The 27305-nt window shown below is 43.2% G+C and overlaps 3 protein-coding genes across 4 annotated transcripts; 2 read left to right on the top strand and 1 right to left on the bottom strand.

Moving 5' to 3' along the window:
* Positions 1 to 41: 41 nt before the first annotated feature.
* Positions 42 to 11310, top strand: u2surp (U2 snRNP-associated SURP domain containing). Of its 2 annotated transcripts, XM_086021015.1 has the most exons (26): positions 42 to 174; positions 781 to 879; positions 1112 to 1226; positions 1463 to 1587; positions 1683 to 1753; positions 2054 to 2142; positions 2306 to 2341; positions 2451 to 2533; positions 3050 to 3215; positions 3637 to 3848; positions 4127 to 4170; positions 6644 to 6748; positions 6837 to 6903; positions 7226 to 7389; positions 7515 to 7677; positions 7770 to 7849; positions 8189 to 8276; positions 8367 to 8504; positions 8656 to 8845; positions 9132 to 9212; positions 9300 to 9351; positions 9429 to 9576; positions 9768 to 9878; positions 10294 to 10421; positions 10493 to 10684; positions 10865 to 11310. In XM_086021015.1, exons 1-26 carry the CDS (start codon positions 130 to 132, stop codon positions 11004 to 11006), a joined length of 2934 nt encoding a protein of 977 aa, XP_085877141.1. In that variant the 5' UTR covers positions 42 to 129; the 3' UTR covers positions 11007 to 11310. The 2 variants fall into 2 exon arrangements, with proteins under 2 accessions (XP_085877141.1, XP_085877142.1); XM_086021016.1 differs by lacking the exon at positions 2306 to 2341.
* Positions 11311 to 11642: 332 nt separating this feature from the next.
* dync2i1 (dynein 2 intermediate chain 1) lies at positions 11643 to 20429 on the top strand. The gene is made up of 23 exons (XM_086020998.1): positions 11643 to 12533; positions 12716 to 12864; positions 13218 to 13576; positions 13638 to 13696; positions 13767 to 13931; positions 14001 to 14060; positions 14442 to 14486; positions 14685 to 14880; positions 14949 to 15057; positions 15185 to 15314; positions 15395 to 15506; positions 15870 to 15958; positions 16730 to 16859; positions 16932 to 17107; positions 17188 to 17350; positions 17573 to 17680; positions 17768 to 17829; positions 17900 to 17951; positions 18418 to 18478; positions 18724 to 18823; positions 18891 to 19022; positions 19496 to 19719; positions 20103 to 20429. Exons 1-23 carry the CDS (start codon positions 12474 to 12476, stop codon positions 20272 to 20274), a joined length of 2913 nt encoding a protein of 970 aa, XP_085877124.1. The 5' UTR covers positions 11643 to 12473; the 3' UTR covers positions 20275 to 20429.
* A 589-nt stretch (positions 20430 to 21018) lies between these two features.
* Positions 21019 to 24806, bottom strand: LOC147127333 (leucine-rich repeat-containing protein 14). Its single transcript, XM_086021010.1, has 3 exons — positions 24354 to 24806; positions 23099 to 23866; positions 21019 to 22709 (listed from the first exon to the last, which is right to left on the bottom strand). Exons 1-3 carry the CDS (start codon positions 24632 to 24634, stop codon positions 22142 to 22144), a joined length of 1617 nt encoding a protein of 538 aa, XP_085877136.1. The 5' UTR covers positions 24635 to 24806; the 3' UTR covers positions 21019 to 22141.
* Positions 24807 to 27305: the final 2499 nt, after the last annotated feature.

Raw genomic sequence — 27305 nt, 5'->3', positions numbered from 1 at the left:
TAGTCTTTTTGAACGTGTTTTTTTGTTTCTAACGCGTGGTCGGGGATTGATTACGTAGCCTAGCTTTCACATCGGCCTCATATGATCTACTTGTCGGTGATCGATTGTGTTTGAGTTCCACACCAAAAAATGGCGGACCGAACGCCAGGAGGTTCTCAAAAGGCTAGCGCTAAGGTGAATTTAGCCTTTCTGTTTGGATGTACTCCGTCATATTAACGACGTTTGAACAAAAGTCGTGTTAATATGGGCCGAACGGCGGACAAAATGTTCACTGTAGATCGTGTCTAGCGTGTACGCCACTGTGCTAACATGCTAACATTCCGCCTGCTAACCTTCGGTTGTGTGACCACACTTGCTACTGCGTTAGCTTAACAACGCTAGCATTTCCCGGTCCTGAAGTCGCAATCGCTTACCCCGTATCGAAGTCGAGTTTGATACACATTGCACTGCGTTAAAGTTAAATGTATCTCGCTCCTGCTATTACGGTGATATACGTTTTTAATGTAGATTACGTTTATTCAAGAGACATTTGGCCTTACAGTGCCAGTGGTGAAGGCCCCCTTGTTATTTGGGCTAATTTACTGCTAACAAACCGAAATTAGATTGAGCTTTGCAATAACCATGCAAAACACATGTGTTAAACTTCCCCATATTGTAGCGCGGTTTAAGCAGCGCTACAGCTAGGAGCTAATGGCAGCTGTCAAAAAATCAAGCATATGACAATGGTAATTGCACGTGAATCCATAATGGCCTTTAAGTTGTTGTACTTTGCATCCACAGGCGCTGCTGGAGAGCAAACTGAAGTCTTTTAGTATTGGCAAGATGTCTGTGGCCAAGAGAACCCTCAGCAAGAAGGAGCAGGATGAGATCAAGAAGAAAGTGAGTAAAGTAAACCAAGCCCAGACATGAAGAGTGAAAATTTCCACCATCACTTCCCGATTTTTTTTGTAATTACCTGGAGTAAGCAGGGTTTTTCCTGACCACAATTGAGGCAGAGATTCTGACTTTTTTCATGCATGCTTATGACCCCCATTAGCTCAAAGAAATCTTGAATCTCCAGCTAAAGGTATGAATGAATGATGCGATTTATTTTTTGGATTCCTGTGTTCAGGAGGACGAGCGTGCAGCGGCAGAAATCTACGAGGAGTTCCTTGCTGCGTTCGAAGGCGGTGGCGAGGGGAAGATCAAAGCTTTTGTTCGTGGTGGGATCGCTAATGCCACAAAAGGTACGATATTGCTGAATATTACCTAAATGGACAGACCTCCAGTTCATTTAATGACTGGCAAGTTCACACCGGTATTTTTGGAAAGGAGACATGCATTTTTTTCATGATGTAAAACAGTTCCCGTGTATCTTTAAACATTTGAAAAGTTTTGCATTTTTCAGTTGTAGCATGCTGTTTTCATACACACTTAAGATTGCCTTGAACAATAAAATGCTGTTGTTGGTCTTCCCTATCAGAGGAGACCGCAACAGATGAGAAAAGAGGCAAACTGTACAAGCCCAAGTCACGCTTTGAATCCCAGTCGAAAAGCATCCTGCCTCTGGAAACCCCTTCTCAGTTTTTACCTGTAGACAAACGGCACGTGAGTATTGCGTTTGGTTTAAAACAAACAAACAAAAAAAATGCTGTCATTTTCCGTGTTTGATTTCTCTTTTTATTTTTGCTGCTGTTTTGCAGTCTGCCAAGAAAAGCAATGAAAAAGAAAAAAAGAAGAGCAACCTGGAGCTTTTTAAAGAAGAGCTTAAACAGTATGTCCAGACATTCTTTGCCGTCTTAAGCGAGCTACATACTGACCGACATGCAAGGATTTGTGATCATAAATATTGAACAAGTTTAAGATTTAAAATTGTCGGCCTAGAATGTATTCCAACCAGATTGTAGAGGAAAAAATACTTTTAACATACCCTAAACCACCGGATAATCATTTAGCAGATATCCAATTATCGGGCCTTTACTTTGATCTTAGAGGGAAAGTACTCAAATTCAGTGTGGTTGTCGGTATGGGGTGTCTGCCATTGTTGATTGCATTCTTTTAAATTTCCATTCAGAATCCAGGAGGAGAGGGACGAAAGGCACAAGATGAAGGGGCGAGTTAGTCGTTTTGAACCACTGGGCGGCATGGAGGGAAGACGTTCATGTAAGTGTCCTCTTAAAGCTGCTCTGCTGTGTCTTTATAACTCCAAGACAAAGGGAAAAACTGGGTCTGATCTGGTCCCCCACGTCATCCTGGCCACCGCTCACCCCGCTGATTTGTACCTTACCCCGAAATAAAATTTACACTGCGTCTCTGCTTCTTTTAGCGGATGGTTCTTCACAAAGAAACCGTCCGTCCAGTGGTAACTTTGACTTTGAATACAGTGGCTGTGATGATCTGTATTAAATGTTTTTTTTCTTCTTTTCATTCAACAGCAGCTGAAGGTTGTCTTTTCTTTTGTGTGTCTGCAGTTTTGGACGACTGCGCACCCGGTTCGCACGATGTCGGCGACCCATCCACAACTAACTTGTATCTGGGAAACATCAATCCACAGGTATGTTCACTCTGAAATAAGAAACGGCAGTGATATATAGACGACGCGCTTGTGGACTTTGAACCAGTCGACCGTGATATGATATAGTTTGTAGAAAATGACGATATTGATGTATTTGTAACAGAATAGAGAATGGTAATCACCACTCGATTTTTAAAATTAAAATAGTGCTTCTCTTGCACTGACACATTTGTACATCTTCAAGTGAAACATAATAATATATTATTTACTAGTAAATAATAAACTATGCCTGTGTGAAAGCCACATGTCTAAGCTCTCTAATTCTTTTGGAATTATGTTTCTGTGTGCTACAGGGGCTGAGATATAATTTTTTTTGTAAGTATTGAATTTCTAGGGAAAACTTCAGGTTTTCAATGGTAATTCCAAAGGCGACCTTAGTTTTTGGGGAGCTGTTGAGCCAGGCGCTGTAGGCCTTAATGGGTTAAGAAACTTGCTTAGTCCTCCTAAAATAAACATGTATAAAGATGGTTCACACGTTGTATCCTGATTTGTTAGATGAACGAGGAGATGCTGTGTCAAGAATTTGGCCGCTACGGACCGCTAGCCAGCGTGAAGATCATGTGGCCCAGGACGGACGAGGAGAGGGCACGGGAGAGGAACTGTGGCTTTGTGGCCTTCATGAACAGGAGGGATGCCGAGCGGGCCCTCAAAAACCTCAACGGTATGTTTTCTTATGTCATAGTCGTTTGCATTTCATCTTTAAGAACTCTTTTTAGGCTCCTGTTTTGGTAGTGTTTTTATTTAACGTTCAATACACCACTTTTAATAAATTAGACCCGAAACCATTAATTAAATATTTCACCTAGCATAAAAGTCCAAGCAAAATCTCACGGACTAAAGTTACTGGAGACTTGCGTACCAAGTTATGGATGTTAGCCAATTTAATTTAGCTGAACGTGGCTAGTTATAAATGTACTGTAATGCCCCCACAAGTGGCCAAATAAGGGCACAGCTGCTGGTGCACTTGAATTGCTTTATTGAACAACTGGTAACAATATAAGCACGTTCATCATGCACAAGCTGCTCCAATGACAACCACCACCTTGCACAATGACAAGATTCTTTTTTTTACTGGAATGCAGGAAAGATGATCATGAACTTTGAGATGAAACTGGGATGGGGTAAAGGCGTGCCCATTCCACCCCACCCCATCTACATCCCTCCGTCCATGATGGAGCACACCCTCCCGCCGCCTCCCTCGGGGCTCCCTTTCAACGCGCAGCCCCGTGAGAGGCTCAAGAACCCCAATGCACCCCTGGTCCCCCCACCCAAAAACAAGGAGGACTTTGAGAAGGTAACTCACAATAACACCTTGTTTTTGTGTGTGTTGTTTTTCTCTCATGGGTTTTATTTTTGTTTTTTAAAATCAGTGTGTTAAATGTTAGACGTTATCATGAGTGAAAGGTAGCTGCTGTTAGCGATCATTGTTACTTAATTGAATTAGTTTACACTGAATGTTTGTTTTTGATTAGGCCAGTGTCACTTTTCAAATGCATTTTTTATATTTCACATGTTGCCTTTTTAACAATACTCACGTTCTATGTTTATTATCTGATGTGACTTCATATACAGACTCTGTCGCAAGCCATAGTCAAAGTGGTTATCCCAACAGAAAGGTACATGCTTTTTTTCCTTTTTTCCCCCTAAATTGGTATACAAACTCAGAAACCAACACCAAACAAACAACATCCCATAATAATAAAGCTAGATCATTTGATCACTGCATGCTGCAGGGGGGCAGGTCAGTGTGTGTGAGCAATGGTTGAGGTCATCACCTCTTCGTGCACGCACACATATGCACACACATATGGTCTTTGTCATTCAACCTTACTTATATGTGGAACCGCCAAAGTGGAACGCTCCCAATTTGCATTTTAATCACAATTTGAGAAAATAATTATAATTAAAATTAATCAAATAATAATGCTATATCCTAAATAATGTCACCAAGCAAATGCTAATATAATACATCTGTCGTGTGTATTTTTAATTTAAATTGGGTAGTCATGTCTATCGGAAATAGTGGCGAGCACATGTTGAAGTACCACAGAATTTTGAGGTACAAATGCTCCAAATGATGCAATTTTGAATATGACCAACGTGCTGGTATATTTTAGGCCATAGGCTTATTATTAAAAGTCTTATGATATAGACTCCTTAGACAACCATATGTATTTCACGCTCTTTTGGGTACGTTACAACCAACTACTTTTTTTTTTTTTTAAACATTTTTTTTTTAGCCCGATTATAAGTACTTGCATTTCAGTACTTACAATTGCAATTGTGATAAAAATGTTTTATTTTAATCAAGTATTTTTCAAAAACACAAACTTGACTTGAATATGGGCACGTTTCATTCAAATATAACACTTTATGATTAACAAAGTGACATTTTATGTTCTTTAAATGTAGACTGTAACACAAGGTATTTCATTCTCAGTCTGAACACTAGGGGGCACTGTATAAATGGGTCATCACTGCGCCCCATTAACAAAATAAATGCCGTATTAGTGTTGTGGTAAAGTATCTCCACAAGTATGCGGCCAACACAGCCCCTAGGCTGGCGGTGTGGTGTCTGCATCTTATCGAAGCATTTTTATTTTTTAAATTTTATTTTAAGTGCCAATAAGGTACATGATGCTAAATTACTATAATTTCGCTCTTAAGAGTTTGTCGTGACAAAACAGATAGCGTTCGACTTTGAAGGTTCCGCACATTTGTCTAGCGCTCATTTTTAGCATCTTCCGCAACAAATCCGAGCCGTTCACACCCGCCATCCTACCATTGCTCACGTTCGCCATCCTCCCCTCGTGGCCTCTGTCACGCCATTGGGACCTCAAGTCAATCCGGCTCCACTGCCAAATCCAAACAAGCCACTATGACTTAGACTAGCCATGACCTTTGACAATGGCCTTGGTGAGCAGCACACGTTGAACTGTCTGCGGCAGCGCGGGACCCGAAAAAGGCGTCATGGGATGGATTGGGAAAGTATACGGGATTGTACCCCGCCATTGGTACGATCGGCTCCAACACCAAGTAATTGTGATCTGTGTTGACATCATGAATTAATGAATCAATTAGTCCGATTTGGTCACCATCTCCCAAAAAAATGACGGCCAGTGATCCACTCGGCATCACCGCTAACTCGTTGATGCTCCCTCACACACACACACACACACACATCACACCAGTCAGCGGAGCAGAGTGACACACCGAGAGGCGGCGCGTGGGCCAACTTTGGTCTAACCGGCGTCCTGTCAGTGTGTCACATTCTCAAGTGTCTTTGAAGGAGTCTGAGTAGTGTATAAAAATCATTCAAATCAACTGCACTTCAGCAATACAGACATCAGGGCATTCATTAACCTGCACACAAATGTCACTTGATAATAGTCATTCACATTGAAGTAGGCAAAGTGATAGATTGTTTGGAATTTATGTGTCGTCACATGACGCATTTTGAGTGTTGCCTCTCTGCTAGATGCGGTTTATTCTACTTTTAGGAGTAACTTAGTGTATTTAATCGTGACTTAGGCAATTAGATTCCAAAATATTTGCCCACAAATAACGCGGTTTGGAATAATGTATACATTTTGTTTCTAGAATAGAATTAGAAAATGGATGGTTTGAGAAAATAAATCTTTACGAAAATCAACACAACACTTGAAAATGAACTACAGCTGAAACAAAGTACTCCGCTTAAATAAAAATTGAACATTAGACAATTGAATATAACAATTTAAAAACAAAACAGTACCAGTTAATAGCAAAACAAATGACACTAAAATAAGGGCTCGAGTATCATGCTGTGTTGAACGCCAAGGTAGAACAATGTGTTTTAATGTGAATTTTGAAAATGGAAAGCAAAGTGCCCTGTTGACTCTTGACTAGCAACTTCAACCATTCTTCTGTCGCTCTGTTGAGCTGCTTTGTGTTTGAACAGGGCAACCAATTTTGTTATCAAATTGGCGTTCGAGAGGCAACAGTTCAAAGCGTTCCAAACTGCTGAGTACAAATAGAATTGTTTAGTGTAGCTGTTTAGACTTCCCAGCCTTTCTGAATCTGTTTGCTTTAACTGTGTCTTTCTTGTAGGAATTTGCTCTCTCTCATCCACCGAATGATCGAGTTTGTGGTGCGTGAAGGCCCAATGTTTGAAGCCATGATCATGAACCGGGAAATCAACAACCCCTTGTACAGGTCAGCGGGCCCGTCGTCCCCATAAACTCATCGACTCATAAACATCCTCCTTTGCTGTTCTGACATGTGGATGTCTTCTCTCATGAAGGTTTCTTTTTGAGAACCAGAGCCCAGCACATGTTTACTACAGGTGGAAGCTTTACACCATACTGCAGGTTGGTAATCCATTTGATCCCATTTGGATCTGTGTAGTTAATAGCAATAAACTTTGGAACATAGTCACGTTACAGTTTTTGCAGGTACTGACACATTGCGGGGGGAACGTTTGTTGTCTGTGTGAAATTCAAAGGTTTAATGTTAATCTTCTATTAACCGCTCCCACGTGGCCGTTTCGCCGCATCTGTGTGTAAATGAGGCTTTTAGTTGCTCTACCTAATTTGAGCAGACTGCTATGAAGAAGAAGAAAAAAATCCAGAGGATGTCCCAGTTGTGTGAGACCGTGATTTTGATATTAACATCACATGCTGATGTGTCCAGGGTGAGGCACCGGTCAAATGGCGAACGGATGACTTTCGGATGTTCAAGAACGGCTCCCTGTGGCGCCCGCCGCCTCTCAATCCCTACCTCCACGGCCCGTACGACGAGGGCGAAGACGAGGACGAAGAGGAGGACTCGCTCAAGAAAGGCTGCTTAAAAGAAGAGTAAGACGCGATAAGAGACGTTGTGTTCGGAATGATAGTCGCAGTGTGTTTAAGAAGCTCAACATTCTTATAATGGTAGCTGATTTCCAGACACGCAAAATGATATTTCCTCTGCACATTTGCAGTGAACGAGACAAGCTAGAGGAGATGCTCCGCGGCTTGACGCCCAGGAGGGGCGATGTCGCCGAGGCCATGTTGTTTTGTCTCACTCACGCCGAGGCCGCCGAAGAGATCGTGGAATGCGTCACAGAGTCTCTCTCCATCCTCAAGACGCCGCTCCCCAAGAAGGCAACCACACATAATAATAATGCTACTAATAATAATAAATAATTCCCCTTATCAATGCCACTCCTCACTGAACACTGCTGTCATTGTTTCAGATTGCACGGTTATATCTGGTGTCTGATGTGCTGTACAATTCCTCTGCCAAAGTAGCCAACGCCTCCTACTACAGGAAATAGTGAGTTAGCGCTCCTCCAGGAAAAGTGACTTTTTAATTGCTCGTACGATGATATTGGCAGATAGAGACCGAGCTCTGCCAGGAATAGCAAAAATCTGCAAATAATTATTACTGATCAAGCATATACACAGTCCTGATCCCATGTTACATAAATGACTATTCGGTTGTTGAATTATTCAATAGAAAAAAAAAAAAGACACCTTCACATGAGGCTCATCAATAGTATTGGCTAGCAAACTAGCTCTGATACCGTGGTGGGAAGTGTTTAATCTGTGGAAAATGCTCGTTTCTCCATTCTACCACACAACATTTACCCGTTTTGTCCTTGCTCCTTCACAGTTTTGAAGTGAAGCTCTGCCAGATTTTTGCAGATCTCAATGCCACGTACAAAACCATCCAAGGTCATCTTCAGAGTGAAAACTTCAAGGTATGCGCTGGGGAAACGCAAACAAACCAATCCTATAGAGCTGGATTGTGTGATGTCTGTCATTCAGCTATCTTGTCTCCGTGGTTACAGCAACGCGTGATGTCATGCTTCCGAGCGTGGGAGGACTGGGCCGTGTATCCCGACCCCTTCCTCATCAAGTTGCAGAACATATTCCTGGGTCTCGTCAACCTGGCGCCCGAAAAGGAGCCTGTCGTAGTTCCTGTTGAGGTAAACGGAAAGGGTGCATTTCGGAAAAAAACGTGGTAGGGCAATAATGACAGTGACGGCCAAATATGGATTGCAAAAGTGTTAGTGATTTAAAAATGAATGAAACAATGTCTCATGCCAATCTAACTCTGGATGATAATGATTTCTGCAGCCCGAGCCTACGGAGGACATTGACGGCGCGCCAATAGGCGAATACGTGGACGGCTCGCCGATCGAAGACGTGGACGGACTGCCCATCGACGGCGGGCCCATCGACGGAGCCATGATAGACGGAGCCCCCCTGGACGACCTGGACGGCGTTCCCATCAAGCCTATGGAGGAGGATATCGACGGAGTGCCTTGTGAGTGAAACGGCGGGAAATATGATGACGATTCACGTTGAATGAATGTAGACTTGAAGCTCCAAAATCAAACAGTCCTTGGCCTCAGTGATTTGTGTATGCTACAAGTCTATAAGTGTAGCGCAGCAGTGGTTTGAAACAAAACAAAAGAAACTGAAAATAAAATCTTGTTTACAACATCAGTGGTGTCACACAAAATAACACAACTGACAAACAAGTCACATTTAAATAGCCTAAATTAGATTTATTACAGTAACAAAATAGAAATCTGTCTTCTCTTTTCAAGTCGACCAGTCCAAGGAGGCAACTTTCAAGGTGGCACCCTCAAAATGGGAAGCCGTGGACGAGTCTGAGCTGGAATCTCAAGGTGAGCCGCCTCAAACTTTTCATGTTTAATTACAGCCATAAGCTGTTTCTCTGACCAAGCACACATTGTCTTTTGTTCCACCTTCAGCTGTGACCACCTCAAAATGGGAAGCGTTTGAGCAGCCCGAAGAACCAAAAAGGTGAGAGGAGGCTTATCAGTTGAGAAGTTGGACAGCAGTCCTGTGTTGCATCTTAATGGACACGCGCTTGTTTGAAGGTATGCGGAGAACAGCGACGACGAGCGGAGTCCCCGCTCGGCGGCGGCCACCCCAAGCTACTCCAACCCCGCCAGGGACGACACGGACCTGAAGGCCAAACTGTCGGAAATGAACGAGGAGAAGCGAAGCAAGCTACGAGAGATAGAGGTGAGAGACGAAATGAAAAACAAATGGCCAATGCGGAGGCACAAAGCGGGGTTGTTTCCCTGCATATTTAAGACTCTGAATTTGTGAGTTCACCTGTTTGTGGAATATGTTGAAGTGATTGGAAAAGCTTCACTTGGACAAAAGTAGTGTTTTTTTTTTGGAGTAACAAAGTGTTTAACATTCCCAACAAGGTGAAAGTCATGAAGTTCCAAGACGAGCTTGAATCGGGGAAGAGGCCCAAGAAGCCCGGTCAGAGCTTTCAGGAGCAGGTGGAACATTACAGGGACAAACTACTGCAGAAGGTAGGAAGGACGCAGAATAAGAATCAGAAATTTGCCGGTGAATGCCGAGAAGATGATGCTACTAAAATGCTGTACAGTAAATTGAATGAGTAATTTGCGCATGTTTGCAGGGATGATTTGGAATCCTTAAAAAATGTCAATTTCTGGAGGAATTTTGTAATATTTTGTAAATATGTAAAATGTTTCATTATTTTGAACAACGGTTTTTTTGGGGGGGTGAAAAATTATGGGATAATACCATGGGTTGAATCGGTTCCGAAATTTGGAACGAGCAGGTAAATATGTCAAATGTTTTTATTCATTTACAAATGTTGTTATGGAGAATATGGAATTAAAAAAAAAAAAAGTAATTTTGACAAACATTTTGACAATAGAATCGTCATTTGTTAAGTATATATTCATTGTGCTGCTGCAGGAGAAGGAAAAGGAGAAACAGGAGCGGGAGAAAGAGCGAGAGAAGAAGGACAAAGAGAAAGTGGACACAAGGTTGAAAGACCTGAAGAAGGAGAAGGAGAAGGAAGACACGCCGACCAGGAAAGACAAGTGAGTCAAACGTGCACTTGCTGTTCCTCTTGAAGCAATGCCTGACATACGCTCACTTCCCGTCTCGACAGGTACTCGTCCCCGGCCGTGGAGAGGAAGCGGCGACACAGCAACTCTCCCAGCCCCACGCGTGGCAGCAGCAGACGGGGCCGCTCGCCGTCCCCCCGCTCGGAGAGGTCCGAGCGCTCCTACTCCAAGGACACGTCCTCACGCGCTTCTCACAAGGATTCCCCGCGCTCATCTGTGAAGAAGTCCTCAAAGAGGTACCACACGAAATGGATGCCTCATGTTTTACACGACAAAGTAACATCACGATGGTAGACTAAACCAAGGCTGGGAACACTTTTGTGCCACATTTTTAAAAGGGAAATATGGGCCAGGTTATTTCTACATACCGTTGTAAATAATGACGGTCTTCATTCTTCAACCCTTTGTCCTCCCAGATCTCCGTCGTCACCTCGCACGCCCAAGCGGTCGCGGCGGTCGCGCTCACGGACGCCCAAGAAGTCGACCAAGAAGTCCCGCTCCAAGTCCAGGTCCCCCCACAGCCGATCTCACAAAAAGTCCAAGAAGAGTAAACACTGACGCATACGACTATCTTTAGAAGCATCACCACCACCACCGCATCACTTTGTAGTGTAACGGAGCTGATGGGGCTGTTGTAATATAAAGACAATGAAGCGTGCATGGGCGGGCGGGGGTCTCCTTTCTGTTTTATATTGTACAAAAATGTGCTTGTGTGTGTGTGCCCCACACCCCCAAAACACCTCCCAGTGGAATTGATAGTTTGATGACAATAGTCCGCCATTCATTCATGCTGTCATTTTGTTTTTGATTTTTGTTTTCTCATTGAAAATAATTCCTAATAAAAGTTTCATTTTCAAACCCCTTTGAGTGTCTGAGCAGTCCTTCTAAAGTCAACATTTGATTTCTGTTTTTATTTTTGTCAGAGGGGAATCTTTTTTCTTTTCATTTTTGGGTGCGGGCTGACTTTGTGCACAGACAAAAGAATCAACTCTAAAAGTATGCATTTGGTGTCATCTTGTGGCTCCTTGGTGTCAAGTACCAAAGTGAGTTGAGGGCTTCTTTCATTGATGTAACAAAGTGATTTTCAGGAGCTCAATTCCTAAGTACAAAGCCATCAATGTGTCTTATATAACACCCTAAAAAAACCAACAATGCAAAACAGTTGGTCTGTAGTGATGGGCCTGATGAAGCGGGACTTGGGAGCGTGTCGCGACCAAAAGTGGGCGCGTCAAATGAAACTCCTATTAGGGCGAGTGGCCGTAGAGCTCAGTTCGAGGCGCGGCTCAACGAAGGCTGGACCAAAACGTTTGAGTCCACCCACACGGGTTCTACGCGCTTTCTTTTTTCTTTTTGTTAAAATATTTCCTTGGTGGTTTTAATGATGCGCCGTCTTATGACGTCACGCGTACTTTTGAGCACTTTATTGAACATCAAAAATTACAAACGCTTAACCCTAAGTCAGTCGAGGCGGAGCTATGAACTATTTGTCGAAACGGCTATTTGACGTCCATTCTGGTTGAACAGAGGGTTGTAGAGCCACGAAAGCTTGTAAAGCGTGTTCAGGGGCCCTGGAAATGGAGGAGTTTATGTTGGTTCTGAGTGTCTAGGGCCTAGGCCATCGGGTTCAAAAGTCGTTCAAAAGACCTCCTCCATTTAGAAATGAGTGGGTTATGTAATACCACATGTCCCCAGCAGAGGGTGCACTTCCTGTATGGTTGAGGTTAATATTTGGGTTTCACTCAGTTGTAATTGTAATGTAACGTCACGACACAAATTAAATATAATATTCACAACATATTTAAGTGTTTTTATCAATTGTATTTAATCATAATTTTAAAGGAATCGATAAGGATGTACTAATGGATTGGGGCGTGCGCTCTGCTGTCGATTCACAAACCTGTTGTCAAGTGGAAAGTGACGCGTCCTCCTTGGTTTCGGAGAACTACGCATGCGCAGAACCAGGAGGAGGAAAAGAAAAAAGGCAATTTCTTGTCACGGTGGCGTGCTAGGCTCAGAAACATGTAAATGTTCTTGCCCATTGGAGCCACTTTTCCAAACACCGACGGCAGCATGCCCCACGAAAAGGTACACAATTTATATTTATGCTTTAATTTTGTGGTATTGGTCGCTTGAAGAGTTGGTTTGCTAATTCCTAGGCGTCAATATGCCAAGAAATTGACGTCGTCGTGCGGTTTTCCCAAGAGCTTATTTCTCCTTTTAAGCGTATTATACGACCACAATGTCTTCTAATGTGTGTGTTTTGTCAGAAAATAAGCATGGAAGACACCTGGTCTGCCGCCGAGCTGAAAAGACTACTTTCCCGGAGGAAGGAACAGGAACACGACAGAAAGCAGCACCGCGGTGGGGAATCCGTGGAGAGACGTCCCAGGGACTCCCGGGGGGAAAGAGACCACAGGTGGCTAATTACTGTACTCAAACTTTTTCTTCTTATAAATAACTAGTACATAGAAGTACAGTCACTTGTGTTAAAACGATTCTGGTTAAGTAGAACCACCTATGCAACTACTTTAAAAAAGTGCAGACTCGGAAATGTATTTGAGTACGAAAGTAAACCTTTTTTTTGTCATTAGCGATGGTCTAATTTAGCAACAAGCCTGTAATGTCAAAGTAAGAAATAGAAAGTCTATACACGTTTTCAAATGTAGGGAATATAAGTCAAGTCATCAAAAAATAAAAACTCATTTACAGATATCTGAAAAGTCTACTTATGTACTTTAATGTTACCATGTTACTTTCCACCACTGACAGAGACCGTCATGGAGAGAGACAGGACTTGTACGCAGAGGAGAGAAGGGGTGACCGGGACAGGAGGTCAGAGCGAGACAGGCTGGAGGACACGAGCAGGCGTGCACGCGACTCCAGAGAGGACAGAGACAAGCGGGATAAAGGGAGGCCAAGGGAGGGACATGAGGAGGAGGAGGACAGACTTAAGAGAAAGGAGGATAAGGAAAGACGGAGGGAGGAACGAGAGAAGGAAAGACGAAGAGAGGAACGGGACAAAGAAAGACGGCGGGAAGAACGGGAGAGAAGGAGGCACGAAGAGAGGAGGGACGACCAAGACAGACGAGAGAGGCATGAGGACAGGAAGCATTCGAGGGAGGAAAGAGGTAAACATTCCCAATTATTTCCCTCACTTTTCTAGCATTCCAACATTTTTAATTCCCTCAGAGCAATACCGAAAACAAAAAGAAGAGCGAGAAAGGAGACACAAAGAGAGAGCATATCATGTAAGCATTGCACGTGTTGCAAATGGACATTTTACCCGTACTAGTTTGACATTTCCTTGCTGCCCTTCAGGATGAAAGGCCAAGGCGAGAGCGAGAAGAGGGAGCCGAGGAAGAGAGAGCCGAGAGGGAAAGACGGAAAGAGAGGCGGCATAGAGAGGACGGCGAGAGACGTCACGCCAGCTCCAAGGAGTCCAAAGCGAGCCACAGCCATGAGGCTAAGACTCAAAAAGCTGAAGTTAGTGGCTCACCCATCTGTATGGTCCCGATAACGAAATACATGACCATGTTTGTCTTCTTGATCCAGGAGGACCTGATGCGTACAGGGAACGTGACAGCAAAAGGTGCTGGAGACACGGAAAACCCAGTAAGATTCCAACTCAGGCTACTAAAATTCACCATTGTTCATTTATCTTGCACTCGGAAATACCGCAAACAAGTATATTACAAAAACTAATAAGAACTAAATTAAAGGGGAAATCAACCAAAACAATATTCTACATATTCTTAAAAAAATATGTTTGGGTTGATTTCCACTTTAAGATGAAGAATTTTCGACAAATTAAAAATGAAAATAAACTAACAAACCTGTTCTAAAAACGAATTCAAACTAACTGAAAAAGCCAAAGTCAAAATGAAATACAAACTAATTATAATGAAAAATCCAAAACTAATAAAACCCCGGGTTAGGAAAACATGTAGTTAGTTAGATTGCTTATATTGTTTCACGTGTTTTTGTCACGTGCAGGTAGCCAAGGATGAGCCTTCACACGAGTACGAGGATGACTTTGAGGTAATATGAAAATGGCCACACTTTTATATGTTAGTGTTGTTTCTTTTAGTTAATTCATTTTCTATGTGTCATTTGTTACGCATGCATGCCGTAATTGGTTTTCTTGACAAGAAAGCGGTAAGGAATTTTTACGCCCATTTTATACAATGGCTTTGTTTGCCCCAGCCTTCACCCGAGTGCGATTTGTCATTTCGTCAGGATTACGAAGAGGATTTCGAGGAGCTGGACGAGGACGACAAGGACGCGGAAGAAGAGGCTGGCAATCTGGAGCTGGGAGAGGAGATTAAAGCCATCCAAAAAGCCATGGGTGAAGAGAATGAACGGGTCCGAGCGGCTTTTTCTACTCTTAGCAAAGAGGAAGAAGAAGGCGAGGAAAAGCCTGAAACGGCCAGAGGTAGTTCTGATGTATGATTTCGAATAAAATCAGTGCACGTGGGATCATAATGCATCTTTCACTGTCAGTGAATAGATCAGACGAGAAGCACAGTAGAAGCTCCCAGCGAGGAAAGTTTATCGACTTTGTGGCGGCGAAGCAGCGAGAAGTCAGCAAGAAAGTCGCCATGAAACAAAAGTAGGCAATGAATATCAACCTTGATGTTAACCTGAACGTCTGTTAAATATCCTCACTGATTTTTTTAATTTATTTATTTTTTTTTTAACGGCAAATAATTCGATTTCCTCAATTGTCTTGCTAACAGGAAGCGCAGCGCAGAGCTGCTTCGCTTAATTGATCTGGATTTCTCCACCACGTTTTCCCTTCTGGATCTTCCGCCCGTCAGTGAATACGACATGTACATTAGGAACTTTGGAGCCGCAAACACAAAGCAGGTGAGTTCAGGCGACACTTTTCCCCTCATCGCATTCCGTGCTGGCGCGTTCTCGCCTAATTCCGACGAATCCCTCGGCAGGCTTACGTCCAGTGTAACGAGGAAAACGCGGAGCGCGACGTCCAGACTGAGGAGGTGGACTTGAGTGACAAGTGGACGCAGCATCCCGCAGAGCACAGCGGCGCCTGTGGCGGTAGGAAACAAACAACATCTCTGACTTGAATGCAGACTTTTGTGCACCTTCTGTCTCTCCCCGAAGACAAAGTGTAAACATCTGTCAATTGCCACAAATTTACTATACTGGATAAAAAAAAAGCCACTGTATCATTGGACACTGTTTAATTCAGTGATTGTTTCATGTACCACTAGAGGGAGACGGTGTACCATTAGTGGCGCTTGTACCACACTTGAAAATCACAGATCTCCTGTAGTATATGCTCTTAGGAGAAAAAGGCAATAGATTGCAGTGAAACAATAAATGTGGTCAGTCGTGCCAATAAAACACAACAAACATGCGAAAATCGTAGCATAAACATCTTGCCTTTTTGCCCCGCAGATCCAAACCGGTCACATGAAACTCGAAACATGAGCGGAACGAACTTCGATTCAAGGCGTTTGGCTATCTTCCTGCGTGCTGCCTCCCAGGTGAATCATCTTTATTTTGATGGGGAATAGCTTGCTTCTCTGACTCTGTTGTTGTCATTTTTGTACTCTGGTTTCCTATTTTTTTTCCAACCTGAAAACTACTTAAGTATAGTAGAGACGTACTTGTACCTGTTTCTAGGGCTGAATGATTGGGAAAAATAATCGAATGGCACAACACTTCTTAAACAGAGAAATCACCCCAAACATGTTTTTTTCCAGAATATGTTCTATGCAGGCCCACTTGCCTAAACACGGCATTCTGATTAATATTGTGTTTGTGGAATATGAGAAATCCACCCGTTTTCAGTTAGCTCGGGGGGCGGCCATTTTGTCACTTCTGTCGACTGAAGATGACATCGAAGTTGCTCAGGGCTCAGATAATGACCAATCATGGCTCAGCTTCAGAAAACAGGTGAGCCGCGATTGGTCGTTATGTGAGCCCTAAACAACTTCGATGTCAATTTCAGTGGCCAGAAGTGACAAAATGGCCACCCCATGAGATGGCTAAAATTGGGTGCATTTTGCTGTTTAATTTATATTCCACAAACGCAATATTAATCAGAATGACGTATTTCAGCTAGTGGGCCTTAAGCATAGAAGTTATCTTGACAGTAAATTAATCCTTGTGAGGAAAAGCAGTATGGATAACGGATGGATGGATAAAATATACATTTTAAAAAAAGCAGAGCGACCGATCAACCGAATTAAAACTTGTATTTTTTTTTCTCAAAATTGACGCCTTTGCTATATGGAAATTGCCTTCTACTTCAGGTGATGGCGGTGCTGCTGGAGGAGGACCACGCCGAGAGGAGTTCCTTCCAGGGCCAGACGACACAAACGGACGCTCTGTTATTCAGTGACGGAAGTCTCCAACTCAACACCGACTTGCCTTTTGTCCGCGGTGCGCAGGTGCCATCGCATTGACTTGTATGTACCGTACACATTCAACTAAACAAACTTTGGTTCCATCCAGGTCGCGCCGTGAGCCAGGTGCTTTTCTCTCAGGCGCAGAGGCACACGCTCCTGTCCGTCCACAAGCCCCCAGCTTCACCCGTTGATGTCGTGCCGCATCACGACTGCACCGCCATCTGCGTCTGGAACATGTGGGAGCCATCCAGACCGCAGAAGATCCTGCTCTGTGAATCAGAGGTGCCTTTTTGTGGATTATTCCGCGTTGTTCTGTTCATTGCCAAGTGCGATCAAGCATGTTTCAAATGCTCCTCTCTCAGGTGCAGTGCTGCTGTTTCAGCCCGGGAAAGGCCACACTGGTGTTTGCCGGCACGTCCGTCGGCTCCGTGGCAGTGTGGGACCTACGAGAGCCCGACGGCAACCACGAGCGCGTGAAGTTGGGCGATGACGAGTGGACCTTCAGGCGGCCGACGTTCTCCACCGGTATGTCACGTTTGGCCAGGTCATGACCCCATGGAGTTTGAAAATACAGGACTGTCGAATGGCAGCCTCAAATTAAAATGGTGGTCTTCTTGTTTTTGTGAGTGCTATCATGATACGTGCACATGCCTAGAAAACATTTTTAAGCTACCCTCAAAGAGGTTAGGGGCCATTCCATTAAGAGCAGCAAGCAAGTGTCACCTGTTTGTGTGTGTGTGTATGTAGATGCATTGCCCTCAGCCCATTTCTCGCCAGTGACCTCCGTGGAGGTGGTTCCAACCAATGCGGCCGGGATGCCGGGGTCAGAGGTGGCCTTTTTAGCATCCGAGGAAGGTGAGGCAATCCGTCTGCAGGGGATATGGAGAAATGTTTTGAGTGCTTCCGAGTGTCGTCATGACAACAGTCTGCCCTAATATCCAGAGTTGTTGGGGTTGTCCTTCCAGTTGGCCTCTCTGGATGAAAGCGGGCTTTTGAATCTTTGGGTAGGTCTCCATTTGTTTTGTTTTGTTTTCGAGGCAAAGCCCTAAAAGTGGTTCTGTCTGTCGCCTCTAGGTGGTAGTGCAACTCTCAAAAGCCAACGAATCGGGCTCCCAGACAGATCTAGGCAAGTTTTTTGTTTTTTTTCTTCCCCATGAACATACTCAAGCTTTCAACCAGGGCTGCCAAGTGACATTCACATTTGAACTGTAAATCACTTTATGTTACATATTAGGAAGAAGCACTGAGATTCTATCCATCAATGCATTTTCTGTACACTACACGAGGTTTTAACTTGACATATTTAGTAATTCACACACACAAATATATTGTTTTATTCATTATTGTATATATTTTTTTAATCAATCGTCCCAGTAATCTAGATCAGCATCAGCCTAAAAAAATTCATATGGGTCGGGCCCTAATGTGAACTTTGGTTTACCCATTCACTAAGACAAATCATGTAAATGTCAGTCTGAGATGGGAAAGAATGTACAGAAGTCCGGAGCTCGGAACATCACAGCAGTCTCGGGTGATGAATACACTGTATGTGCTCATATTTCTCACACGTGTGTGCACATTCGGTTTTGCAGGTCTGAGGCCGGGTGGCAAAGTAAAGCTGCTCCACAGCTCTGCCTGCGTGACGGCCAAGGGGTGAGATATGATAAACAGCATGTGATGATCGTTTGTCAGCGCCAGACGAGCCCTCTCAAAATAGGCCGTAAAGCGGCGCACAGCTGCTGCAATGGAGTAAAGGGGGGGGGGGGGGGGGAATCTTGTTTGTTATGCTGTTGGTTTTGTCGCCTCAACATTTGATGGAAACATGCGTACGAGTGTCGAGTGTTCCGGGTTGTTTTTGGATGGGAATCTTATAACCCCTGACCTTATCTACCTCGCAGGGTGTCGCCGTCGCATGCGGACAAAACAGGACTGCCGCAGTCACTTTGTTTAAAGTTTCTTCCCACTGACCCCAGTCATTTCTTCATTGGCAACAATTTGGTGAGCATGAGGCAAAATCCAGAACTAAAAGTCAAACGGGCTTTAAAAAGACACGTTTCCACTCAAGGGGGTGGTCAGTCACGGCACCACGCAAGGTTTGAAGGCCGTGCCCAAGTGCTACAGCTCGCAGGAGTTGGCCACCCGACTTGTAGATGTCTGCGCCATCCACTTTTCTCCTTTCAGGCCAAACTTGTTTTTGGTGAGCAACAACCTTTACTGTTTATGTTGAAAACGAGCGATTTCAAAATTCATCAACGCCTATTCGGTCGACTACATAAGACATATATGTACCTCAAAAAAGAATTGAGGCTTGAATTGCTGTCAAATGTGCATCAAGAAAGGCTGCAAATTATGCACATTTGATTTCTTAATTATTGTTTTTTTTGTATTAAATTAGCAAAACTCACAATGAAATTGTGGGATGTTGTATGTAGAATTTTAAGGAAAAAAATCCATTCTGGAATGTAACATAGCAAAAAGTCGAAAAGCGGAAGTGCAGTGAATACTTTCAGGATGCACTGCCTCGTTTTAAGTGTAAACACATCTGTCCATTTACATGTACATGATTTGATATGACAGGAGAGCAACATGCATCACATTAATAAATCTATTCATGACTACACTGTAACTCTCTTAAGTGAGGCTTTTAACATTACCGCGGTCATGTGCGAGGTGGGCTGCGGTGACGGGAGCATGCGGTTACACGAGGTCAGCCGCGACAAACCGGTGGCCGAGTGGACGGACGGCACGGCCGGCCAGGCAGTGGTCTCGCTGCAGTGGAGCCGGACCAGGCCGGCGGTCTTCTGCGCGTTGGACGCCGCATCCCGCCTTCACATTTGGGATCTGCTGAAGAGCGACACAGCGCCTGTGGTCACGGAGCAACTGGATGCAGACAGGTGATTTTGACACTTATATTTTGTGTTCATGTACAGTGAAGGATTGTACACCATGCATATAGCACGTACACAATCATGAACCCATGTTACTTAAAACAACTATTTTCAGTTCAGTACAAACAAACCACCTTCACATGAGGCTCATTAGCTTGTAGCTAGAATTCTAAGCTAAATACCGTGCCGACGTGGCATCAGACATGGGCAGACAAATGTGTGCCGAGACACTTTTAACAAGCTCAAATGTGCTTAAAGTTGGTCAGAAGGTAAAGCTATTCGTTTTATTATTTTTTTAATTGTCTCTCTGTACCCAAGATTTTCACCAAATGCGAGTAGGTCTGGAACGTATTCCACCAGACGTTTACTGTATTATTTTACTTTCTCAGGCTGACGGCCATGGCTGTGTTTGGAGATCCAGGACAACAGAACACGTACTCAGGAATCGCGACAGCACACCAGTCGGGTAAAATAGAAATGCACTATTTCACAAGGGAGTTCACCATCCAAACATGTGAAGAAGGAAAAACATTAGATGGAAAGATTCTAGAATCCTTGTGAAACACTTGACGCACATTTATGGTCAATTCGGATTCATGACCCATATAGATTTTGAACCTTTTGTCACGCATGTATTTTTATAGTGTATAGTTGCAAATGTAAATATAAACTTTTACCCTTATGTGTCAATATGATTGACTCATGAGGGTTTGTTGCTTTGTGCAGCTTTCTGTTCATTTACGCACACCATTCAAGTATGTTGGGAGTGGGGGAAAAAAAAAAGTGAGGACAGGTGTTGCTGTCCTTGTTGTGGCCTGTACAGTACCTCCTGTAAAAAGGAGTACACAGCAGTCCTTCAAAGGTGGCCTCCACCTGCCATCCCTGTGGTGGACGTGCAGTACATGTAGCAACTACATAGATAGCACGTCTATTGACATGCATAATAATAATAATGTTACATAATACGTATACTGTACTTCCTTCAGGAGAGGTCATATATATGTGAAATACCACGCAGGCAACCCGCCGGGGTCAAATTGACACCTCTGAAGCCTGGAATCTGCTCCAGTCTTCCCGCTTGCGACAGTTTTATCTGACTTTAGTTACTCAAATAGGGACCTGCTTGCTAACAGACACCGTTCCTCAATCACAAAGGATGATTTTGATATTAGAATACAGTACTTTGTGTCCTCAAAAAGGACCCTTCCTTAATGTATTCACTAATAAAAAAAAAAAATACTGGATTGGAGTACCATATTTCCTGTCCCCCACTCGGTAATAATAACAAACGACAGGAGACTGAAGTGAAGAGTATTAGAATTAGTATTTAATGTAAATAAGGGCTGTCAATATCAAATCTTTTCAGAATCCATTATCTCATCAACTATTCCAATTGAATAATCGAGTAATCGGATGGCTTTGCAGGATTATTTTTCCACAATTAAAGGGTGGTAATAGAGTGTGAAAAGGCCATGAGTAGTTCAGATACAGTAGAATGGACGTTTATGTGGACTGGAAATATCTGTGTGGATGGTGTACAATGGTGCCAAGCAAAGCCTTGGGGAAAAAACTGTGTGTCGACTTATTCGACTTGGTTGACTTTTTTTTTTTTTTTTTTTCTTCCTGCCAAAATGTAAATGTGCAATCACGTGAATACATTTTTTTCCAGTATGTTTACACCATGAAAGATGACGTCACTGTTATATTATATGAAAACAGTATGTACATTAAAAAAATGGGACACAAAACACACATTTAAAGCAGCACTGGGCAAGAATTCGACCATAATAAAAAAGAAAAATTCACAACTCTTGTGATGAAACATTGACTTACAAGTAGTTGAATGGGACTTCTGTCATGCCCTGGGGGGTCTGTATCGTTTTTACTGCCACTAAGCAATTTTGATGAGGGTGGGAGCAACCCTGGCACACAAAAAAAAAATACAAATGTCCTGAATTGCTTTACGGCATACTCACTTGCTCCTTTCGCTATAAGGATGGAAGTCAATTTGAATGTCTCTGCGGTATTACTGGTGTCATGGCAGAAGCCCCAAAACAAACAAAAAAAACAAAAGTATTGTTTGAACAAAATTAGATTCATTACCTGATCGCTATTCATCTTTCACTCAGCCACTGGAAATAGAAATGTAATCCAGTCTAACTTGCAGGCCAGCGAGAGCTCAGGATTTCACGACACTACGCGCTGGCATGCATGGGAAATGTGGTTTACTTTTGTCAAAATACTACCACTTTTGTCCACATGGCGCCGCCATAGTCAACAAAAACTGACATTTGACATAGTGTTGCTTTAATATTTAAAAAATTAAGTATGAAAACATGCATATATTGCACGCAAGTATGACAAAAGTTACATTCGGTTCATATTGAATATACAAATGTATGCAAAGACTATAGTGCATTAATGTCCATCACTCTACTGAGTCTTTATCATAATTGAGCAGGTCGCATGTGAGCACGATGTCCGAGCGTCCGCAGTCCTTCAGCACTTTGTTGAGGAGGCAGCTGGTGGCGTTGATGTCCGTCGACTCGTCCAGGGGCCAGTCCAGGAGCTGAGCGCTGGACGGCAGCTCGGGAAGGCCCGGCTGGTAGTCCTCCAGGGGGTTGGGATAGAGCAACTGGCGCATGGAGGGCACCCTCGCCGCCGTCCTCACCGCCTTCACCAGGCCGGCAGTGGACAGCGGGTTGAGGGCCAGGGCCAGGCTCCGCAAGGACGAGCAGCAGCCCAGGGAAGGCAGCAGCGGACCCAGCAGGTCGTCGCTGAGCCCGCAGCCGCTCAGAGCCAGGTGGCGCAGGGTGCCCGACGCTTGCGAAAGGAGGCGGCGCACGGAGGGCAGCGAGTGGGCGTCAAGTCGGTTCTCGCTCAGGTCCAGCTGTTGCAGGGAGGAGGCGTGCTGGCTGCACGACAGGTAGGACAGATCGGCCGCGCTTAGGCTCAGGTAAGGCAGCTCCAGCACCTCCAGGGGCTGTGACAGGGAACTGGAAAAGGGCAGGACAATGAAGAATATTACAACAATGCATTTCATCAAATAATTACCTCCACTCTAATGGATGTCATAACTCAATAAAAAAGGAGATTTAGGAGTATGCAATTCGTGTAGCTTCTCATATAACAACATCCTTGCTAAGTAACTCAACAAAAGACAGGACATTTTAGGTATATTGAGATACTGTATATCCTCAAATACCGGTAAGTACCCGCACTCTAATGGACGCCACACCTCAAACAAAAACTACACATTTATGAGTATGTAATAATTTAAAACAGGAATGCGTTCTGTTCCTTCAAATAATGACCTCCAATCTAACTGATGCCACATCTCAAAAACAAAAGACATTGAGTATAACTTGAACAAATGTATTCATACCTGAGTAGCACACGAAGTTGTCCGGGCAAACGCAGCGCCGTGAGGCTGAGACGTTGCAGTCCCCGCAGCTGCGCCAGACCTTGGGAGAGGTCTCGGAGCGCCTCCTCCTGCCCTGGTTGGTCCCGGCGAAGGTCCAGGTTGCAGTAGTGCAGGCAGAGTGAGCTCAAGTCGGGGAAGGCGGCTAGCCGAGGAAGCAGCTGAGCCAAGCCCGCCACGCCCAGGTTGCTGTAGCGCACATCCACCCCCAGCAGGCCCCGAGGCGGCAGGAAGTCCAGCAGGGTCCCAATGCTGGACACAGAGACCTCCTCCACGTGCAGGTACCGGCACTGCAGCTCTAGGGGTCCCGACGTGCTCAGGGCCGTGCACACTCGGTCCCAAGAGCGGGTGTTAACAAAAATGTCCGCCCTGACGTGCAAGGGCGCGCGAATTTCCTTTCCATCTCCTTCCATTCCCGTGCTCTCGCGCCTCCTCTCAGTCTCCATCCTTCTCCTCACCCCCTTCATCAAATCCGCTTCCCCCAAGACTCCCGCGGACCCATCCATGCGGTCGCTCTTGTCTCCAGTTGCCTCCTTGACTCTCTTGCGCTGGCCCCTCTCTCGTTTCACATCATTGTCTCGCTCCAGAGTGCAGACCCTCTTTCGTTCTCCGGCTCGGGCCTGGACCACCATGGTGCACAGTGCTATGGTCAGGGACCAGCCCCCCATAGAGTCCCGCGTCGGACCCTCGTCCCCTTGCAGCCCGCAGAGGTCCAATACTCGCAGTGCAGATCTACTTACAAGAGGGGGAAAAAGGTCAGATATAGCTTACAAAAAAACATCAGTTATGGTGCACATTCTCACAATGTAAATAAAAATTAAATACTGACAAAAATGTATTATATGTATCATGTTAAACATATTGTACTTATATTACAAAACAATCTCACTTGTATTTATTTAATAAAATAGATTTAGCTAAATTTGCTAAAGCACGTTTAGTTTTAAGTAAAGAACACTTAAACGTGATACGATGTTATTGTGTTTATTATTGTATTTGGTTATACTGTATATAGTGTACTATAGAATGGCACACCGACAACCCTACAATTACTTGAAAAAATGTCATTTAAATACGTAGTCCATCCATCCATTTCTTACCCTCTGGCCGTCCCCAATTAAACAATTTTGTTCCTGATTTTCAGATTCTACAGGAGTACTTCATAAAACGACCGGTGAATGTGCACCATCCTATTGACAATCCATCATCGATAACCAACCTGTGATCGGAGAGTCCCCTTACGACAGCGAGCAACAGCGCCTGCACGCAAAGCCTACTCGGGGGCCGCTGCCCTCGCTTCCTGCGCCCGCCGATGCGGAGCCGGCGCTCCGGCCACCTTTGCACCAGCTCCCCGACGGCCAGCGGTCTGCATCCGGCGAACGAGGCCTCCAATAACGGGCCGTACAGCTCGCGGGGCACCCAGCGCAGCCAGTGGGGCGACGAGCTGTGGTCGCTCACCACCTCCTTCGCGCACAGACTCAACAAGGAAAGCGCCATCATAGGTAAGACATTAGACCTTGTCCCCCAAAAATGTTTTAAAAAATTAAGATTATTAACAGCACGTTAATATTTACAACAGGGAAGATAATCTTTGGTCCTTCGTGGTAGCGATAATAGCGACCGAGTGAGGAAGCTACAGCATCTGTTTACACTTTTACACTGTCGCATTCTTGTGACGTAAAACGCATGAGACAGACTTAGCTGTCTTTTTTTTTTTTAATTGAACTTCAAATGTACAAAACGTATTGGCATTGTGCAACGTTAACATAAAACAGAAAAGGTAACAGACAAGCCTCAAGAAGGGTCACAAAACACCACCATAAAAATAATATAAATAAATAAAATAAACACTATAACCAAGAAAGGAAGAAAGGAAGGGGCACATTAGGGGTTTTCACCAAGGTTCAGCTGCTCTACTAATCTACACAATGTCACAGCATTTTTCTTTATCATACATTTCAATGATGAAAAGTAATGACACAGAAAAACAAAAAAAAATTAGGTTGATATTTGATATATCTATTGTTATGTATAAAATATTTTCCGAGAATTATAAGTGTGTTAATTATTAGGTCATGGGTTGACTCTTTGACAGAAATACCATACAAAACATTTTCTTTTGACAGAGTAGAAAGATTGGGCAATAAATCCGTCAAACAGAGCGGATGGCCTGTTTCTTGTTGTGTCCTTTGGATTAAATCAACCATTTATACACTTTTATTATTTGATAGTATTTAGATGAATTTAATTGGGAAACACTATCTAATTAAGTTCTGAAAACAAAGTTTTTTTTGTTTTTTTTAATGCCCATTTTTGACACCGTACCCCCCTACCCCCCGTATCAGGAAATGTCCCCACACTTGCCAAGCGAGTGTACATCAACTACAGTTTAATGATGACGAAGCGCTGTCATTACCGCCCGATTTAGCCCACCACACATTCAGGAGACATCAGCAAGGCTATTCATCGACCGGCAGTCACATCAGAGACGTGTTTATTTGCTGCCAGTAAAGCAGAGGCGAGAGGTGAAAGGGGCACACGCTTACTGCTACACTACACAACCTGGCAGATATGTGGGAATTAAGTGGAAAATATCACATGTTGATCAAACGTCTTTGGAGTCATCCTAGAATGGCCTAGTACTGTATGTCGTCAAGGTGAATGGTCTGATACAGCCTAAAAGTGAAGTGGTTCAATGGTAGTAAATTATCATAGACATTAAGCTCACAATTATTTATTATGGAATGCAACATCATATGTTAATGAAACTTCGCATTAGCATTTGTACCCTTCCTGGTTTAATGAACACATTCTAAAAGAGCAAGGGGTTAAATGAAAATAGACCCAAAAAAAGTGTAATTAACCTTTATTTTGAAAGTGATTGTGATGACTTTTATTTTGGCATGTTCTAGTACCGGTTGGAATGGTTCAATGGGCACATACACTTTTAATGACACTCTGACTTTACACTCTCAAATGCAATTTTCATATACTTATTCAGAAATGCAACATGTGACGTTCAAGAAACTGCTGGGGTGAGATCGTGTTATTGTCTGGTTGTAGGTGCTTCTTGAAAGTGTAATTGTTCAGTGGGAACAGAAATGATCTTCAATGGTGCTCTGATTTTACTGTCACATATGCAGATTTCATTTATTCTCAAGTGATCAAATGATGGTGACATATCTAAGAATGGCTGAAGGATAGAAATGATTTTTAGTCTCACTCTGCAGTGGAACAAAAATACTTCATATTGATCATATTTGAATAAAACCTCTTGAGTGGCATCCTAGTCCTACTACCTGTAACTGGACTGGTTCCATGGTAACAGAAATTATATTTTAATGTCTGAAATTACAGTAAGATAAGACATTTCAAATAACTTTTATTTTTAAATGCAGACTTTGATCAATCCTCAGTGACATCCAAGTATGATGTTGTAGTTAATTCACCCTCCAAGTGGAATGGTGGCATGATTAAAAAAATAAAAATAATAACATTTCTGAAATGGCAAAGTAACGGCCATGAATGGACCACTAGGTGGGAGCAAAGTCTCAATCATTATGCGTTTATGCCAGGACTGGAAAACGTTTTCCTATTCATTTTTTTCTATCTTTCAGTCCTCATCATTTTCCCCACTTAAACAAATGTTCACAAACACTTTCTTGAAAAACAAAAATGTTACTTTTATACCGAAGCGTGTTGGCTACTTCACTTTCTTTTTTTTCCCGTATTTCAGAGTATTTTTTTCTGTTTTTGTATTTTTTATTACCCAGTTTTCTTATTTGTTTCTGTTTTTCAGATTATTTTTTTTTACTGTTTTTCAAAATATTCTATTCTGTTTTTCTGAATATTTTTTCAGAATAATTTGAATTCAATATACTTCCATATTACTGCCACTTTATTATTTTAAGAAAAATCCAACTTGATTCTTTTGATATTATACATTTTTTGTATGAAACAAAAACAAAACAGAAGTTTAATCTTGTCATATTATAGATTTTTCTTTTTTTTTCTTGAAAATGTAAGACTTTATTCTCATAATACTGCACAATTCTTCATTGAAAAAATATTTAATGTTGAAATATTTAAACCTTTTTGTTTAAAAAAAATGCAAATTTAATCTTTTAGTAGTAAAACTGTTTCGGGGTAAAATCTCTTAATATTACCAGTT

Source organism: Filicampus tigris, chromosome 21 (genome assembly GCF_054856515.1).
Source record: "Filicampus tigris isolate MCC_2025a chromosome 21, RoL_Ftig_1.0, whole genome shotgun sequence".
In the NCBI taxonomy this organism is placed as follows: domain Eukaryota; kingdom Metazoa; phylum Chordata; class Actinopteri; order Syngnathiformes; family Syngnathidae; genus Filicampus; species Filicampus tigris.
This window is presented reverse-complemented; position numbering and strand designations above follow the sequence as displayed.

Excerpts from the sequence above, each read along its gene's own strand:
- u2surp (XM_086021015.1), top strand. The coding sequence starts at position 130 with ATGGCGGACCGAACGCCAGGAGGTTCTCAAAAGGCTAGCGCTAAG. Across the intron at positions 8,505-8,655 it reads CTGTCGTAGTTCCTGTTGAG|CCCGAGCCTACGGAGGACAT; the intron begins GTAAACGGAAAG and ends TGATTTCTGCAG. Across the intron at positions 9,577-9,767 it reads GCAAGCTACGAGAGATAGAG|GTGAAAGTCATGAAGTTCCA; the intron begins GTGAGAGACGAA and ends ATTCCCAACAAG.
- dync2i1 (XM_086020998.1), top strand. The coding sequence starts at position 12,474 with ATGTTCTTGCCCATTGGAGCCACTTTTCCAAACACCGACGGCAGCATG. Across the intron at positions 15,959-16,729 it reads TCCTGCGTGCTGCCTCCCAG|GTGATGGCGGTGCTGCTGGA; the intron begins GTGAATCATCTT and ends CTTCTACTTCAG. Across the intron at positions 16,860-16,931 it reads CGACTTGCCTTTTGTCCGCG|GTCGCGCCGTGAGCCAGGTG; the intron begins GTGCGCAGGTGC and ends GGTTCCATCCAG.
- LOC147127333 (XM_086021010.1), bottom strand. The coding sequence starts at position 24,634 with ATGATGGCGCTTTCCTTGTTGAGTCTGTGCGCGAAGGAGGTGGTGAGC. Across the intron at positions 23,867-24,353 it reads AGGGGACTCTCCGATCACAG|ATCTGCACTGCGAGTATTGG; the intron begins GTTGGTTATCGA and ends TCTTGTAAGTAG. Across the intron at positions 22,710-23,098 it reads CAACTTCGTGTGCTACTCAG|TTCCCTGTCACAGCCCCTGG; the intron begins GTATGAATACAT and ends GCCCTTTTCCAG.